At 39.0% G+C, this 19,192-nt stretch overlaps 1 protein-coding gene and 1 long non-coding RNA gene across 2 annotated transcripts in view; one reads left to right on the top strand and one right to left on the bottom strand.

The window, feature by feature from the left end:
* Positions 1–14,671, top strand: part of LOC107700122 (protein phosphatase 1B-like) — a 64,743-nt gene extending 50,072 nt beyond the window's left edge. Inside the window, exons 2-6 of the mRNA XM_016501657.1 lie at positions 8,638–9,488; positions 10,559–10,671; positions 11,152–11,263; positions 13,241–13,298; positions 13,978–14,671. Coding sequence (XP_016357143.1) covers positions 8,653–9,488; positions 10,559–10,671; positions 11,152–11,263; positions 13,241–13,298; positions 13,978–14,289 — 1,431 coding nt within the window. The 5' untranslated portion in view covers positions 8,638–8,652 and the 3' untranslated portion in view covers positions 14,290–14,671. The remainder of the gene's footprint in view (positions 1–8,637; positions 9,489–10,558; positions 10,672–11,151; positions 11,264–13,240; positions 13,299–13,977) is intronic.
* On the bottom strand, positions 234–1,095 carry LOC107700123 (uncharacterized). The gene is made up of 2 exons (XR_001635521.1): positions 750–1,095; positions 234–297 (listed from the first exon to the last, which is right to left on the bottom strand). It is a non-coding gene; the product is annotated as an uncharacterized LOC107700123 (long non-coding RNA).
* Positions 14,672–19,192: the final 4,521 nt, after the last annotated feature.

Below are 19,192 nucleotides of genomic sequence, written 5' to 3' on the forward strand. Positions count from 1 at the left end.
TTGTGTTTAGCATTTTGCAGCACAAATGCATCACAGTGTGATAAGTGTTTAAGTGAATGAGAATGTGTTTAGAGTTTTTCAAAAAGAGTGCATGAGATTTGCAAATAGAGCCTAACTGCCTGAAAGTGTTTAAGGCTTAGCAGAAAGAGTGCTTTATTTGACAAATTGGTTTAAGCTAGTGAGAATTTGGTTCAGAGATTGGGGTTTAGTGTTTTAGCAATTCAGAAAAACTGTAACACAGTGAAGGCGAATCCCGTTGAGTGCAGTATCATCCCCATAACCAATATGATCTTCCACCTTAAAAACAAAACAAAACAACAACACTTAGACAAATTTGAAAGAGAAAAGGAGTAATCTTAACTCCAACCTCCAGTGTTCCTGGAGGTGCACCAACAATCACACATTTTGGATGCCTCCCTTATCTGCCCTATCCATTTTAGATCTTGGAGTCTCTACTAAAGAGCTGATTAGTTGAATCAAGTTTGTTCAAAAATGTTTGTTGGTGTGCCTTCAGGAACAGAGCTGGGAATCCTTGGACTAACCCAATCCATAGTAACATTCAACTTGGTTTCTTTAGTATCAAGCAAAGCAGTCAAAAACTTGAGCAGGTGCAGTTTCCTTAGAAACACTTGGAACTGAATCACTAAACACAACTCCAGAGTTGAACCTTCAACCCTCAGTCACCAGCTTACACGTTCAAGCATTAAACAAACCCCATACTACTGTAATTAAGTCAATTCTTAGCTTACCTTTAGACTGAATCCTACAGCATACATTCCAGTTGGACACATTTCCCTCGGACCCCACGACCCCCATCTCCCTCCATTCGGCACAGTCAGCTCTGATCTGTAATGTCTGTCGATGCTTCGCTCAGAACGTGTTCCTGTGGACTCAACACTCACCTGCAGTCCAGTAATGACTAGCAGTGAAAACATCATGGAAGTGAACTGATGCATTGCTGCAGCACTGGCCTGATGGATCAAAACACTGAAATTAATTTGGTTTGGTTTGTAAAACTGAACCACAGCCAGTAAAATTACTCAAAGGAACAATTTCTTCAAATCCAACACAAGAAACCTTTCTGAACTGCCTGTGGTCTGTTAGCAGAAATAATGTTTCATTAACAAGGTTCGGGAGGAGCACGATCAGATAATCAATCAATTCGGCACAGGTGGAGCTTGTTTGTTAATCACCTTAACTAGCAATACGCATATATATACAGCCAACTTACCTCTGTCCCACGACAGTTTTCCAGCATCCCTCCTCCACCCCAACTCCTCACTCTTATTCTATTTCTCATCCCATTTTTAGGGATAGGGGGAGTTCTCGGGGTTCGGGCTCTCTCCCAAGCTTGGAGCCCTCCCTCTGGACAGCACCCCAAATATGCTTACTAAATTGCTCAATCCTATTATACGTTAGTGCGAACTTGTGAACTGATTGACGGATAAACCTTGCGCTCTTAATGCTGTTAATGCTGTGGTTATTTTAACAGTTTCCTTCGTGCATACGATTTAACGAAGTAATTTATCAATAAATGGAACTGTGCGTATGCTTTTAGACACTTACATAGTTTTTGCTCCATCCAAATGCGCAGCCTTCAACTGCTCAGGCAATGTCAAAAAAGTAAAACTTCTTTACTAAGTAAAACTATTTTAAATTTGATAAAAAATTACTGGCTGAAATCAACAATTCACGATTCAAAAATCCATGTTTCAAGATCAATGCATATGCATCGTCAGGGTTTGTAATCGATGCATCGAGAAAACGAAGGATTCGTTACACCCCTATGCATGATGGGATACACTAAGCCTCGAATACTGCTCCGGAGCGGTATTCAAATAGTGTGGCTTTAGTGTGAGTTAAAGGATTAGTTCACTTCCAGAATAAAAATTTCCTGATAATTTACTCACCCCCATGTCATCCAAAATGTTCAAGTCTTTCTTTTTCTTTCTTTCTTTCTTTCTTTCTTTCTTTCTTCAGTTGCAAAGAAATTAAGGTTTTTGTGTTAAACATTCCAGGATTTTTCTCCATATAATGGACTTCAATGGTGGCCAACGGGCTGACGGTCCAAATTGCAGATTCAGTACAACTTCAAAGGGCTCTACACGATCCCAGCTGAGGAATAAGGGTCTTATCTAGTGAAACAATCCATCATTTTCTGGAATAAGTCAAGTCAAGTCAAGTCAAGTCTACTTTATTGTCAATTCTTCCACCGTATTTTAATCGCAAGATTTATTTTTGAATAAGGGGCTTATCTAGCGAAACAATGTCATTTTCTTAAAAAAATTAAAATGTTATGTCATGTTGGAATGTTACGTAGTCATGTTGGAAAGGTCACGCGTGACGCAGGCCCTTTACAAAAAAACGATAAAACAACGATGTTGGGCCATTTTTTTGAAGTTGGAGGAGAAAATGAAATGGAGTTTTCGCCCTACCCTACCTTTTTGAACCAGAGTACACAGACGTAGAGCTAACCACGCATGACTTTTCCAACGTGATTACGTAATGCGTGAATTTGCAGACGCACATCGTGGAGCTAGTGTAAGATGTGCATTTGTGGTTAAATTATTTTTTAGTTTTTTAGAAAATGACAAATCATTTCACTAGATAAGACCCCCTATTCTTCGGCTGGGATCGTGTAGAGCCCTTTTGAGTTTGAAATGATCAGGAAATTTTTATTCTGGAAGTGAACTAATCCTTTAATAGATTACATTAAGCTGCCTTTAGCTGTACCCTGGAGTTCATTAAATCTCTGGCTATGAAACTATAAGCAAATAATTTAATAAATTAGCATGGTAGTATAGTGTATCAGCGATCTCACAGGTTGACGTTATGACTATGGTGCATATCGCCCAACACTACACTGTAGTTTTGTCTCAAGTAGTAATGTATAAGGAAATTTGATGCTTTTGCAGCTTTTTTTTTTTTTTTACCTGAAAGAGGGGTTCTAGCAGACCAATCACAGCGCTTGTGGTCCACGTAGAATTGACGCGTTGTTACATTTTTGGAGAGCTGCACATCAGGCTTTGCATGCAACACACAGCCGATGACATAGCTACGGTGTAGGCTCGATGCAGAAGGATAAATCAGCCTTAATCCTTCACAATGTATTGCAACAGCATTAAATCATGTGTGTCCTGTTTGAACATGCTTCTCTTTAAGTTCTTGGTTTACCCAGTTGCTATAGCAGTAGTTATCCCTATGGATCCTTATTTTGTACTACAGTGTTTCCGACATAATTCTGTTTCTCTTAATGCGTATACATTTATTTATTTAATGTGAAAATTGTGTCTTTAATTCTGTCATACACACAACCAGTAATTATACAGATTTTAGTTTTATGAACCTTTAGTAGACAGTAAAAAAAAAAATGCAACAAACATCTTTCTGTCGAGTTGTTGGAACCAAATTGAGACCACAGATTACCCAATTCTGACTTTTAAGTATACACAGCTTGCTTTATTTTAAAGCAGACATAACTAAAAATGATAATTTGCAGACTAGTATGTGAGTCATTTGTTGATTCAGTAACCACTCTGACTGATTCATTGAGTTCATTCTGTGAATGATTCACCAGACTGATTCAAACCATTAACTTTTGAAACATTCATTAAAAGAACTGGTTCATAAGAGTCATTTGTTTTTGTGAATTGGATTACTGTAGTCGTGCTATGCATTTGTTGGCTTTTTGCACCCAGCCCAAGAAAGAAAATATGTTTTCTTGCTCTTATTTTGCAGTAGACAACTTTTTTTTTTATTAAACTCAAGTCAAATATAATTATTTCAATGTGGTGGTGTGGACTCATCTATAATGTAAAATGTACACGTGCTGTTTTCTAAGCTTTATTCAGCCTCTGGGTTTCTATCATCTGGAGATGTTTGCTTCATGGATTTTGTGTAAAGTTTTTAATGTCAGAACTTGCTCAAGCCATATGTGTACAGGTTAACGATTCTAAAAAAAAAATAAATAATTCAAAGTGCCCTGTATTGGGAAACGGATATAAATAAATCCTAAATATAAAGTTTGAATAATCCATAGCGCTTCCAGCCAGGATTAGTGCATCAGTGTCTATATATAACATTTGCATTGAACTACATTTCAATTGAAAATAATTTCTTTCATTAAAAATCGTTTAATCTTGCCTCTTAGTTTGTGGTGAGGGGATAAAGTTAAACTCTGCTGTCCGGTTTCAACCCTGTCTTCTTCAGGTCCACATCAAGCCACCTTTACAAACCCCCCTCATTTCCTGCTGTTGTGCCTGTTTATTAGTGTTTGATCTGATACACTCGTGCATTTACTGCACCTGGTTTTGTGCGCTTGTTTTGAAGCCCAAGCATTAACAAAGCTTCCTCTCGAGCGTATCTGCCATGCTAATGGCAGGGTTTGATCAAAGTGAGCGCTGCATGATGGATCAGCCCATTTACTCCTGACAGAGATCATCCTAGCCTCAAGTCTTCGGAAAGAAGAGGATCTGACAAGGACATCTGAGTGTGAATGTTGGGAAGAAGCCCCGTATGAATGACAGCCATAAGGATGCAGCACTTCGCCCCTGCCTACTTTCAACAGCAAGTAACCCAATCTGGGTTTGAAGGGATATAAATAGAGCCATGCTCAGAGGGGGAAGACTGGCCAGCCGAGCCATGACACTGCACAACAACCTGTGCCCTCATCCAACCACACACACTAACACACTCTTCAGCTCCCAACCACCTTTTTTGGTCACATGCCTTCCATGCCTGTCGTGTGTGTGGAGTAGAGAGCACAAAAGCTGGCTGTGAGCACCACCCTTCTGGGTAACTCTAGTCCCCGATGGGCCACATGCTCTGGTTTGGACGAGCCCATGATCCTCTGAATGCTGGAACTTTCATTGGATCTCGGCCCTGCTGACCGCTGCCAGTTTTCATTCTCACAACGGATAAACAGACCTGCAAAGAGGGACACGTTAAGAGAATGAGAGAAACTCTAATTTGACCTATCCCATGACCCTGCTTGTAATATCGCTTGGCAAACCTTGACTTACTGCTGGTTAGTAGCCTACTGGCTTTTTTGGGCTTTGCTAGGTCAAGGTCCCAGGCGGTGATCGCATAGCTTACGAGGCGGCTTCCATTCCATTTGTCTAATGGCTTGCTTGGGCTTGTAATACATTTCAGTGGCTATTCCTGGAGTCATGTAATGGTCTTATGGGTGAGGTTTACCCAAAGCAGCTTAAAGCTGCTCCACACTTTCTAATCCTGCATTCAGATGGGGAATCAGACTCATGAAAAATACATTTTGCCTTCTGTCTTAGTAGTGATCATAATACATTTTTCCTCTGGCCTTGTAAGTTCTGCTAAGCTCCTTTTGAGGAGTGTTTTGCGTGCATTCAGTGGTTGTACGGTACAATCGTGTGTTTGATGTCTGTGTGTGTGTGCTTTTCCTGAGGATGAGGTAAAGATAGCCAAAACCAGTTTGTGTTTTTCTTTTCAAGAGTGGTTCATGTAAGAGATGATACTCGAGATGAAAGGTGATGCAGTAGCTTGAGTTATCGTCCGGACACACCCCATCGGTCTATGTAGCTTATTTGTCCAGAAGCCTTTTTTGACATCTTTATTCCTTACGCTTTCTTTTAGGTACTGCTCCTCCTATAATGCTGTGAGGAGCTAGATCCAGCTTTTGACAGGAAGCTTTCATTCATGCTGTATCTCTGAGCTACCCCTTCACTAAAATCCTACAGTCATGCTCACAACTCATTGTTTGAGAATAAAACTTGACCAATATTTTGTAACAGCATTTGTTCATATAAATGCTCATCTTTTGAACTTTCTGTTCATCTTGGACAGTGCTTCTCAAAGTCCGGACTCCGATCCGGACCCGGAGGGAATTCAGTCCGGACCCGACTCCATTTAATATTTCAAGAACACTAATTATTTCCTACTTTGATAAACACATGTTAAACTTGTAAATCATATGTTTAGTTTTTTAATGTCTTTTTGGAGATGGTCCGAAATGAAAGCGAAGGCGAGATATTAAAACTTTTCCTTCGTGACATTTGTTGTCATGACATCCAGGGAGCGTATGACGTTTGACATAATCGAACGACATTTCACCGCTAATATGAGTAATTTTTTATTTATTTATTTTTGTTATCACTTAGATTATGGCCATTTGACTTATAGCAGTGTCCAGTGTTTCCCATACATAATTCCATCTATCACTATTCTGCATTTGGACACACACCTGCTGCACATACACAAATTTTGCATTGCATGGCAAATAGTACTTCCTTAGTAGGGATGGGCATTCCAAGCAAAAATAATATTCGAAAATCGCACCCCTCCCCCGCATACACGCACAAACACCCATAAACCGGGAGAGACGGGATTCAAGCTTTCAATCTGTATGATAAACTGTTTAATTCAGAAGATAGGCTACCTTAACTCAAGCCATAATGATTGTAATGTGCTGAAACATATTAATATAATAAGCATAACCGAATGACGGCACTTATTAACATAACAGTCTGTCGATTAGCATAAATCAACTGCTCGTAAGGCTAGGACATTTCCATTATAAAAAATGGAACCCCAAAGGGAATAGATACGAGATGGGAGGAAAAATATACTTCAATATCTTCTTTCGCAATTATATCGTTGGGTAATTATACTGTATATAAACTGTGGGCGTCAGGGAGCCGTTATTAATATACGGGGCATTGAAATCGTTTATGAACGTGCGCTTGTTTTTTACTTTCACTTTCGAGATTCGCGATCACACATACGGAGCAGCACTCGGCAGTACTTACCACACATTTTACAAGATTAGATGTTTGTCAGTGGTGCTCAGGATCTGCAATACATTCGCCATCATTCTATCAGTCATCTCTCCTTACTCTGTTTATGTGGTAAGTGAAATGTTATGTACTGTAATAGGCTACCGCTAGCAAGCAGCTAAACATGTCCCTTTAGTGGCTCCGTAAAACGCGTTATTTGTTTTCCGCGCCTTTCTGAATACAGATTCAGCCACACCTCTTAACGCATCTCTAAGTCTTTTTTTATGCCGCGCAAGTCTACAGTGTGCGTGCGAGACATTGTGTTCTTCTGTTGTCTTTGACAGCTTTTAGGTGTGTTGTTACATGAATGCGTCATCAGCGCGGAAAACATGGGGAATTTTTTAAGACAATAATCGCACAACCTATTCGATATTCTATAATTAAATCAACTAATTGAATATTCGAAAATCGTGACCCATCCCTATTCCTTAGTGCCTTGTATTATGGGTTATGATTTTATAGGTCAAGTTCACAAGTGAATTTATCATTTAGCATCCTAAATGTTTTCCAGTGTACACGTTTTTTTTTCAATGCTGCCTACTCTGTAATTTATGACTGATGTAGTCTTCTAATGCACTTGTGTTCATTGTATATAATCAATCTTGATGAACGTAATTGCTAAGGCTTGTCTGAAATATTGAGAGCGTTTGACAGTTTGTCTGTAATTATCTTCTACAGGTGCATGTCAATAAATTAGAATGTCATGGAAAAGTTCATTTATGCTGTTACAGTAGCCTTTAGATCACATCAAGATCTGTCAGTAACTCAGTAGGCGGTTGTCGCTTCCACAGCATTAATTCTCATAATACATTTATACACACACTAGTTTTATGAACAAAAGAGGATTGATGACTTTGTGTAATGCTAAAGAACATTGTTGTCAGTGCTTTGCTGGTGTGCTGAAGTGTTTCTTTGGATAATGTCCTGAAAGGCCAACCAGTGTTTGTTGATTTAAATGGTCAGTTACACATTCAGTTATAAAAACATTCTTTTGTTATAGGGTTTATTCAACAAAAAAAAAAACACTTACCTTTGTGTTGTTCCAAACTAGGTAGCCAAAACTTAAAAGATCCAAAAAGGTTATAAAGATGTCATAAGTTCTGTGAAGAGATACGATCTTGGATTAAACAGCTCAATTCTTATTAGCGCTGTCAAAAAAAAAATTAGAATTTCGAATATTCATCGAATTAAAAAAAAAAAATCCACATTCGCATTCGAATTTTAGGGCTGCGTCAGCTGTCAGGCAGCCTTATCAGTGGCGCGCGAAATGCGACAACAATGTAAGTGTCATTGCATTTTAATGCTTTTGTTAGCCTATCCAGTTGAACCCACTAGAGGCGCTGCTACGTTGTCCATTCAATATATTGCGGAAAACGAGAGCATCAGTGTGGCGAAGATGTTGTTTGCGGCAAAACTGAAACCAAGCCGTTCACACAGAACGCATATTTATCACATTTTCTAGCGGGGCATCTATCAGCGTTGCACTCGCGTCTCGCACAGGAGAGCGGCAGGTTTAGAAAGCCATGTAAAATTAATGTAAGTTCAACTTTTAAAAAACATGTCTCAAGACTAGTGTTGTCACGGTTTTTGACAGCCCTAATTCTTATGGTTTCATTTTATGCCGCCCCATGACTTTTTTGGATCTTCTAAATTTTTGAACACCAGGACTTTCAATGGTGGGACAGAAACCTCTCAGGTTTCATTTCATTTGTGTTTTGAAGATTAACCAAAGGCTTATGGATTTGGAATGTCATAATGGTGAGTACATAAGTGTCTCATATTGCGTTTTGTCATGTAAAACAACTTTGCATCCCTCTTTTTCTTGCAGACGGTGTCCTGAGCCATGGGGGCCTTCTTGGACAAACCGAAGACAGAGAAACATAATGCTCACGGAGTGGGCAACGGTCTGTGCTTCGGCCTGAGCAGCATGCAGGGCTGGCGGGTAGAGATGGAGGATGCGCACACGGCCGTTGTGGGTCTACCGCATGGCCTGGATGACTGGTCCTTTTTCGCAGTGTATGACGGTCACGCTGGCTCCCGCGTAGCCAACTATTGCTCCAAACACCTGCTGGAGCACATCATAACCAGCAGCGAGAACTTCCGTTCGGGGCCCGACTCCGTGGAGGGCGTTAAAACCGGCATTCGTTCTGGCTTCCTGAAGATCGACGAGTACATGCGCAACTTCTCGGACCTACGTAACGGCATGGACCGTAGCGGTTCCACGGCAGTCGGTGTGCTGGTGTCCCCTGAACACCTCTATTTCATCAACTGTGGAGACTCCCGTGCTGTTCTCAGCCGTGCCGCACAGGTACGGTTCTCCACACAAGACCACAAGCCGTGCAACCCACGTGAAAAAGAGCGCATTCAAAACGCAGGAGGTTCTGTGATGATCCAAAGGGTGAATGGTTCTCTTGCTGTGTCACGTGCCCTGGGGGACTATGACTACAAGTGTGTGGATGGGAAGGGCCCCACTGAGCAGCTGGTATCTCCGGAACCGGAGGTGTTTGAAATCCCACGCATTTCAGACGAGGATGAGTTTGTGGTGCTCGCTTGCGATGGCATCTGGGATGTGATGAGCAACGAGGAGCTGTGTGATTTCGTGCGCTCTCGGCTAGAGGTGTGGGATGACTTGGAGAAGGTTTGCAACTCTGTGGTGGACACCTGTTTACATAAGGTGAGGAGATCACAGCAGAAGTCTTTAAAGGATAGTTCAGTTTATTCACCTTAAACATTTAGGAGCCAAATGACTGCAAGATCATTTGGCGAAGAAGCGCTTCTGTCACTCTAGTGATCTTGATTAAATTTGTGATGCAAAATATGAAGAAGAATATTTCTAGAACAACATAATTAATTTTGATTCAAATTACAATAACAATGAAATGTAAGTTTCATAATTAGTTTTTCTAATATTGATCATTTTAGAAACAGACTCATTAAAAAGAAACTATTCGACAAGGTCATATGTTTTTAAATTAGACTTGATGTCTTGTGCAGTGTTTGCTGTGTGCATTAAAACTCAAACTGAGTAAATAGTGACATTTTTGGGTCAACTTTTCTTTTAAATCTTGTTTTTTTGCCCAATGGGTTCCACCTAAGTCTATTTAATCTGTTTTACATTAGTTGCACAGCCTTATAAAGCTGAATCATTGAGTCTTTACATAATTGTTACAGTCCTGCTAGTCTCATTAGACAGACCTGCTTTGTTTCTATGAAAACAATCCCCACTCATCTTTTCCACGCTGCATTTAAGTGTTTCATTGATGGCCTCATGGCATTCAACAATCCAAACCCTCCAATACCCTCCAAAAAACACACACAAGCCCTCTGCCTGTGTAGACACAAGCTCTCCAGATGCTCAGACAGAGCCAGGGACCTCATGAGTGATGTCACAGCTCTTGTATCTGGCATGGATTTGGTCAAGTTGATATCAGGGCTTTCCATTATTAGTCTGTAACCTTCTCCGTGCTTTTTTTTTTATGATGTATGGTTCATATATACATTGGAAACTAACCCCACCCCCCCGCCATTTCACTTGGAAGATTTTTCTCTATGAAGGTCTGCTTAGTGTCTAACTAGGAATAGATGTCACAAATTTCCATCCGAGGTAAATATTGGCAAAATTGGAGCTGGTCTAGATTTATAGTGGTTTACAATAGAAGTTTGTGGTGTTATAAACACTTGCTTGACAGGTTGGATTTTTGTACAGTGAACTGCCTTTTTTTTTTTTTTTTTTTTTTGCACCCCTCTCTTCGTGACAACATGAGTGTTGTTCTAGTATGTTTCCCCAATGCTCCGAAGGTATCAGAGGAGGCTGTTAAGAGAGAGGCCGAGTTGGACAAGTTCCTGGAGGCTCATGTGGAAGGTAAGAGGCAGCACTTGTTCATTTGTCAGCCAGTTTTCTGCATTGTATATCCAGTGTGGAGGAAATGGCCATCTTGTTATTCAAAAAGTCCTAATACCAGACCTTAGCTTCAGCCATGGGGTTTGAAATTGTTCTCTGTGCTCATCTCCCTCTGGTTCTTCTCTTTCAACATTCTGGCATGTTCCAAACTATCTGGAGGCTCGTAGGATCTTTCCTGGATAGGAAATATATTAATTCTGAAAACAATTCTAGTGTTTTTCCATTTGACATGTAGTTAGGACAGCTGTGATGAAACCTGTTTGGCATTCTTTCTCTCTCTGGATGTTATTTTTCTCACACTGTCTCTATAAGTGGGATGGTTGATCCTGCGCCTACATCATTCTAAGGTTTCACGGCAACAGTCATGGTGGAGAAAACGCTTCAGGATTCCATTAGCGGTTTGTTGCCCCAGATGTGTAATGTAATTGTCTCTCTCTGCAGAAATCATGGAGAAGTCAGGGGAGGAAGGCATCCCAGATCTAAGCCATGTCATACACAACCTTCGCCCTGAGAGCATCCCCAACCTGCCTCCAGGAGGTGGTCTCGCTAGCAAGTAAGGATCCAAAATTGCTACATTTGTCCATGTGGTCCTTCATATCACATCTATGCTGATCAGAGCAAATTTTGTAATTGCCCTACTATTGAATTAGGGGTGGTAAACCGCAGGCACATGGCGGTGCAATATTGTATTGATATCTGGGTCATGATAAAAAATAAGTGATTCTTTTAGTGTTGAATTATTTAAAACTATAATAATTTTTGCTAAATTTTTCTTTGAATAGAAATAATATTGTGCATTGATCTTAAGGGGTGTGTGATATTGGTCCAAGATCTTTTTTCCTTTATAAATATTTGTTAATATTGATCATATGTTGATTAATATTAGATATTTAGTTGTGCATGCTAATTTTCACTATTTTTTTATTCAGAACAGCAATGTCATTTCTTAATTTGCACAGATTCTATGTCCTGCCTACAAGCACTTGAGTCTTTGAAAACTGAACACCCTACAATTATTAGTATAATAGAAAAAGTTGACTTTTTAAAGAAACAAGATTTCAGCATTATTTTTTGTTGGATACCTGGCAATATGGGATTGGTTGGCTATGAAAAAGCAGGTAAAGTGGCCAAGGAAGCTCTTCAGTTGGAAATAACATAATGTAATATTCCATTATCTGATGTAAAACCTATATTGAATCTGTACATTAATAATAAATGGTGAATGGAATGAAAGCATAGAACAACAAACTATATGAGGTGAATCCAGTAGTAAATGAAATAAGTAATTACTGTTTTGAAAATAGATATGACCAGGTTGTATATACAAGATGTCAAATTGGACATTCAAGACTCATTCATATTTATTGAAAGGAGAAGAGAAACCAGTCTGTGACTTGTGTAAGAATTTTTTGAGTGTAAAACACATTTTAATAAAATTTTAAATGATATTAGACAATGATATTATTCAGAAAATATACTAAAAGTATATACTTAAAGTCTCTCCTGGAAGAAGTTTAGAATTTTTATCACTGATTAAACAAAGATTGTATATGATTTTTATCAGTACTGTTGTTGTTTCTTGTATGTTTTTGTATAATGATTGTTTAAGAAAATGTTATATTATTGTAAATGATGTATTGAAATGATATTGTTAATGTTGCCATGAATATAGACATTGTTGCTGATATGGCGTTAAAACATAAATGAATGAATAACATTTTTTTTTATTCAGATTAGCACTTCAGTCTTTAAAATAATGTAATCTTGAATCAAAGCTCAAAATGAAATCCATTTTTCATATTGTGCACTGTTAGACGTGTTGTATTGTAATGTTGTGATGCCTAAATTCACAGGTAGCATAGCACTTCATTTTATTTCTCATTCATTTAGACACAATAGTGTAGAGTTGTGTAGAGTTTTAATTCCAACCATCTCAATTATTGGCCATAGCATGAAAATAATTACTGCCTTATTGGTATCATCCAGAATTGTATATTATTTAAATGTGAAAACTGTATATTTTTTATAATGTTGTTGTTATATAATTATATAATATTAAATTATATAAATATTAATGTGAAAATTAACTGAAAATATTGATCCCTGGTGTGAGAATATACAGTACAGGTGGAAAAAATAAATGATAGGATTCAAGAGGTAAAATATAGCAGTACTTTTTTATTACCCCTGCTATATAATGTGTGGATAAAGTGATATATTAAATTATATAAATATTTATGCAAAAATTAACATAAAATATATTGATTCTTGGTGCAAGAATTTCAATACAGCTGGAAATATAGAAATCGAGAGCAAATAATATTGCAGTGCTTTATTTTTTTTATTATCCTCCTTTATAATGTGTAAAATAGTGATTTTTGCTCAATTTTAAACATCTGAGGCTTTGCTGTGGACCAGATAAACTTTTCTCACTAGTATCTTCAGTAGGGTTTTTAGAGTTCTGTCTAATCTGTTTCTCTTCTCTTCTCTTCTCTTCTCTTCTCTTCTCTTCTCTTCTCTTCTCTTCTAGACGTAGTGTAATTGAGGCCGTTTACAACAGGCTAAACCCACACAGAGAAGAAGATGGGGTGAGTGTCTCCTTACTGTTGTGATCTCATAAGAACAGAACAAAAGGTCACTTGAGTCTTCTTGCTTAGACTTGAGTCCATCCATTTACTCATCATCTTACAATACTTTTAATGCATCACACCTGCAAATATTTTGACTTTATGTAGGTCTAGGTGACGCTTTCATGCATACATTTACTCCCCCGATCATTTGAGAGAGTGATCCATTTAGCAAGTGATTACCAAATGTCCTACTTAGGGAAGCATATCTGGTACTTAGAGATGGCTTTATATATAGGGCAGATTAAACATCCAAACACCACTATCTTTAAAAGCAGTGCCTCTGCATTTAAGATGTAAATGCAAGGCTTTATGTGCCGGCCTTGGTTTTGTTTGTCCGTCTGTGCTTGTGCCACTCTGACAGTTTGTATTCGTATGTCTGCATCTTGGTAATGCATAGTGAGTTTATTGCTCTAAGACTTGTGAGAAGAGTCGTGTGTTGACAAGCACCTGCATCTTTTGTACCCTCGCGCACAAACACACACGAACACACAATCGCCACCACTTACAGCTTATTTTATCGCTCCTCAAGCGTGCTGCTTTCTAAATAAAAAGGCAGTGTAAGGTCATGGGCAGGTGGTCCACTCTAAGCGGGGTCTCTTAACCTGCTCTGTCCACTGACACTGGCGTCTTGCACCAGGACAGCCAGGGAGGAGCAGCCGGCGGTGAGGAGGAAGAAGAGGGCAGCTCCGCAGCCGCCGCCCACCTGCTGGAGGCGCTACGACAGTTCCGGCTTAGTCACCGAGGCGAATACCGCCAAGTGCTGGAGCAGGCGCTCTCCACTTACCGGCTGTCCTACGGGACAGGCGCCGTGACACGGACCGACCCCATGGAGGAACCTCCCTCGCCTCCACCATCCCCAGCCACTGAACCCCTTGGCTCTGAGGAGGGACAGGACGAAGCCGCTACATCACAGTCTCTGGACAAGCTCTCTGGCGCCCCCACTGCATGACCCTATTTAGTACCCACTAAACCCAGCCTTGCTATCAAAAAAAACCCTTTCCCCAGACCTGCTCTCTGGCCCAGATTGCTAGGTTGCTTTGGGCATTCTTCCTCCTTAGAGCACTTCCAGTGCAGGTTTTTGGTTGTCTTTATGGATTTGTAATAGCACTTTGGGTGTTTGTTTTGTGTTTGGGAGCTCTGCAAAAAGTAAAAGTAGCATACAGAGGAAGTTTTGTGCAGAATTCTTATCACTAAAAACCTGCTCTGCAACTGAGGTTAACCTTGGCATATCCCAGCTCTGTCTGCAGTAAGCACTTTCTCATATCTGCACTTAGCCTAGTGTTTTTAAAATGAGACATGGAGGTGTTATCTAATAAATTATTAAAAGGATAGTTCACCTAGATGTTGAAATTCTGTCATCTTTTCACCTTCATGTCATTCCAGACTTAAATTATTATTTTTTTTTTCACTTTGTTTTGTGTTTTTTTAGGTTTGTAGTTTTTTTTTTTTTCATACGAAGTCTTTGTACAATCAATTGCATAGACAAGAAACATTGTTCAAAATATCTTTTTCGTGTTCTGCAAAAGTAAGTCACAGGTTTGGAATGACATGAAGGTAAATAATTCATTTTTGGTGAACTGTCCCTTTAAGGAGATTTGAATACTGTCACACACCCCTGAATGATTTGATGATCACCATTTCACACCCAAAGAATTTACCCATATAAGTAGTTAAACTTTTGAAATAGCAATGGTTTAAGTGGACAATCTGGGCCGTGCCAAGAATACACAACTGTTTGCTCTCGTGCCATGCGATGCATGTGTACTACGTATCCAGGTTTGTCTCGTGGCTGATCATAGTTATAGGATATTAACGTACTGTAGTAAACATCAGGTACAACTTCTGGTATGCTCTGTGTAGTGTGCTTGTGTGTGTGAATCAAATGCTTGAAATGCGAGATGAATAACTGATCAAAAGCAATTCTTTCACCATTTAAAAGGGAACTCTTATGCTGTGTATGTGTATATCTTCCTCTCTCTCCATATCTCTTTCATATCGGTTTAGAATTTGAGCTGACCTCAAATTGTTTGTCCTGTGTCTGCTCTTTGAGTGGTCACAGTTAACTACTATACAGGTGTGTCCTTGAGGAAGAAGCACAAAATGGAAATGCACTGGCTTTATAAGCATGGACTGTATGAGATTACAGAAGCTTACACAATCATTTGTTCTTGCAAAAATCTCCTTTCGTCTGTTGTGCTGATCCAGTCAGTCAATGACCGTCAAAGTCATTCATTAAAAGGGGACAATACATACTGATTTACCTTTTGAAGGACTTAATGCAATCTATAAATTAGGCAACGCTGCTACATGGTCATTCCTGGATGTCTGTACACTGCAGTATTTGCACAGGGCTTCTTATCACACTTTTCTTGTTCTTATGACCCGAGTTTGTGGAAAGCAAGCTGAATTCTGTCCATGTGGATTGTCATATCGCAAAATATCTGATGTTCCAAACTGCTTTTGTTTTGTGATTTTTTTTTGGCTGATTTTATCAAGCCATTTGAAGCTGATTACTTTGTTTATTTGGAAGTTAATGCATAACACAAACTGTATAATCCTCTTAACAGTTAACGTAAGTGCATGCATAATGCTGCCATTGTCATATTAAACTAATGTTACTAAAATACAGGCTCAGCAGAATCAGAGCTTAATTGTCCATAGAGCAGTATTTGCTGCTTTGGGTTCAGATTTTTTTTTTTTTTTTTTGGGCAAAGTTTTGTATACATTTTGTTTCATGCTGAAATTCAAAATAAATCAAATTCAACTATTAATACCTGTCTTTGCTCCAATTCATTATTAAATTTGAGATGACACCACATAGAATGCTGATAGTTTCATGAGTGCTTTTTATAGCTCTTGTAAGAACTTGTTCACTCCTAACTGTCCTTCACAATCAGACATGGCTTATGTTCTTACTCATGAGCTTGTTAGTGGAAGTTTGAGGCTTGAGGTAAGTGAGCTTCAAATGTGCCTTAATCATTTAAAAGTCGGTTTTATACTGGGGGAAATTAGTTTTCTTCTCATATGGAAATGCAACTAATATCAGAAAAAGCATGTTGGCCAGTCCTTGCAGGTTTTTTCCCACCCATTTTTTTATTTATTTTTGTGTATTATGTTTATTGACCTTTTTTTGGTACACAGATTCATGTAACCACTACTATTTTGTTTGTATGCTGTTTTAATGTTATTGGGTAGTTTTTTGGCCCACTGTCTACTTTGGAGTCACCTGTAGGTTCGGAGGCACCTACACTACTGTTTAAAAGTTTGGGGTCTGTATATGATGTTTTTGAAAAACATTGATGAGCATGAGTTTCTTATGCTCACCAAGATTGCGTTTATTTGATCAAAAATACAATATTGTGAAGTATTGCATCCTTGCTGGATAAAAGTATATAAAAAATATATATAATAATAATAATAATAATCTTACTGACCCCGAACTTAATTTTTTTAATCAGAACTATGTAAAACCAGACTTCATTTTCTGTTACATGGAATTCAACAATTAGGAAATCTTCCTTTCTCTCCTTTTCTTGTCTTTCACACCCTCACAGGTTTCATTATTTCTTTTACATCCCCAGTTCTTACTAGTGAGTGTTTTACCCTTTTAATTTTTCTCTGGTTGCTCATTTCTTTCCCTTTCTTGTTTTCTCCCTGTCGCAGAGTGGAGGTGACCTGGATGACCCATGGTAGCCCGAGCACTCAACGGCTTCTGAATCCACACGAGTATGTCCTCAAATCACACAAGAAAACCCTTGCTCACACTTTTTTTGGTTTTAATTCGGAGAGCGTCATAGGAAATGTCAAACAACGAGTCTGGGAATACATATGCTTGTTTTTTTTAAGATGAGAAAACTACAGAAATCTTATGGGTTTTTTTTTTTTTTAGAACTGCATTGTACGGTAGAGAAATTTATTTTTACTCCCCCCCACCCCCCTCCCTCCTGAAATCTGTCGATTATGAGCAGTGATGGGACTGTTCGAGCAGAAGTTGCTGGATGTTAATTTGGAGGCGTGTACTCTGAACTCAGCTGGAGGAGGGTGGGGCCAGTGAGCTCTGAGAGGGACAGGGACCCTTGTTCAGATACGGCTCTCTTTGAACCCCTTCACAACCACGCATGTGCAGCTTTTTGGAGGCATGATCTCAGTTCTTGTTCACCGTTTCTGCCACCCTCTTTAACCCTGCGACTCTTACAGGCTCTATCCCAGCAGCTGGACAGCAGCCACAGAAATGTAATGTATCTGTTGTGGATTTTTCTTTTTCTCTTTTGGGGCAGAGGCAACTTTCTTCTAGTGTCATTCATTTTGGTGCTTGCTGTTAAACATGAAAAAAAAAAAAAAAGCCTAGGACACTCTTGAGACTCAATCTTGACAGCAGGAGATTACTCTCTGAATGGAGAGAACTTTATTTGGAGGAGCTTGTCACGGTGACTTCCTTACAGTCGCCTCAGAGACAGTACATAAGAACTGAACTCCTCCTCTTTTTCGCAGCACACTTCATCCCCTGCTCTCCCTACTGATTTATTCCCACCAGCTTGCCTTCTGGTTTGTGGTTTTCTCTAACAAAATAGTCAAATTTCAAATAGGTTTCCCCCTCTATCATTTTGACTCATCATTTAAAAAATTGTTTTTATTGCAGATTATATGGCGTAATTGGTATTGTTTGATTGCACTCACATTTGATTACGAAAACAAAAAATACTGAAAAAAAACTATATGAAAGAGAAACTATGAGAAGGTAGAGTATTTCTAAAGTGAAACTGCAGAAATATGTATGTGTATATAGCTATATTTTTTTTTTCTCCTTTAACAGCGGAGTGAAAGAGTGGGAGGGGACGCTCTCTCCTCAGACTGACTGATAGGTACTTGAATATTCATTATGAGTGGTTCTGATTTTTTTTAAGTAATCCTTAATGTAGGATTGTTTTTGAACCGTGACTGTAAAAGGTGAACCATGCTATAAGGGTGTACTTACAGGATAGTTGGCTCTGAATGAATGTACCCCTTATTCACACTGATACACAATACATATACCTTCACACACCCATTTGTACATTCTCATGCGTAACATTTTCATATGTGCATTTATTGTTTGATTAGCTTCATTGTATACATTCACATTCTTACTCTATTTACTTCACATGTGAGTTTTTTTCTGCACTGTGCAATCATCGGACACAGACATGCTCTGGAGGCCTTGTTCTTCCTCCCTTTTTTGTTTTTGGTTGTTTATTCATCGACTTCACCTGCTCTGGTGTGTAGCTTTAAAATGAGTGTTTAATTGAATTTTATGAGATGATTATGTATGTATATATATTTTTGCAGTTTTCCCCTCTTCTGGTACACATAACTTGCAGCCATATGCTGGAAAGCTTCATTTTAAGATGAATAGATTGAGTCCGTATCCATTCGAGATGGTAAGAGATATATTTTGTGCGGTGAGTGCTCAAGGACATTCATTTGCGTTGTGTATATCAACAATTATTGATGCATAGAATAATTGAGAGAGTATTTTATTTATTCCAAATCTGTTGGCTTAAGAAGAGAGGGTTTTGCCGGAGGGGGAAACTACTGTCCCGTGTGTTTTGGAGAGTGTGATCGAATGCTCTTGCTCTCACGTCCTTGCTCTCTTTCTCTCTGATTCTCTCTAACCACCTGACGAGCCCATGTAATGAACATCCCCAGTATGATGTTGTGATGTTTCAGTAGCAAACAGTGAATATGATCTGTTCTCCTCAATAAAGGATTGCTAAAGTTTGATGTTAACACAATGACTTGCTTGTGTTTGAAATGTTATCTCAATATTCCAGGAGGGGAATGATGGCTTCACATCTTGAATCATTCTGTGTAAG

Source organism: Sinocyclocheilus anshuiensis, unplaced genomic scaffold, assembly GCF_001515605.1.
Source record: "Sinocyclocheilus anshuiensis isolate Anshui unplaced genomic scaffold, SAMN03320099.WGS_v1.1 scaffold1135, whole genome shotgun sequence".
Lineage (NCBI taxonomy): Eukaryota > Metazoa > Chordata > Actinopteri > Cypriniformes > Cyprinidae > Sinocyclocheilus > Sinocyclocheilus anshuiensis.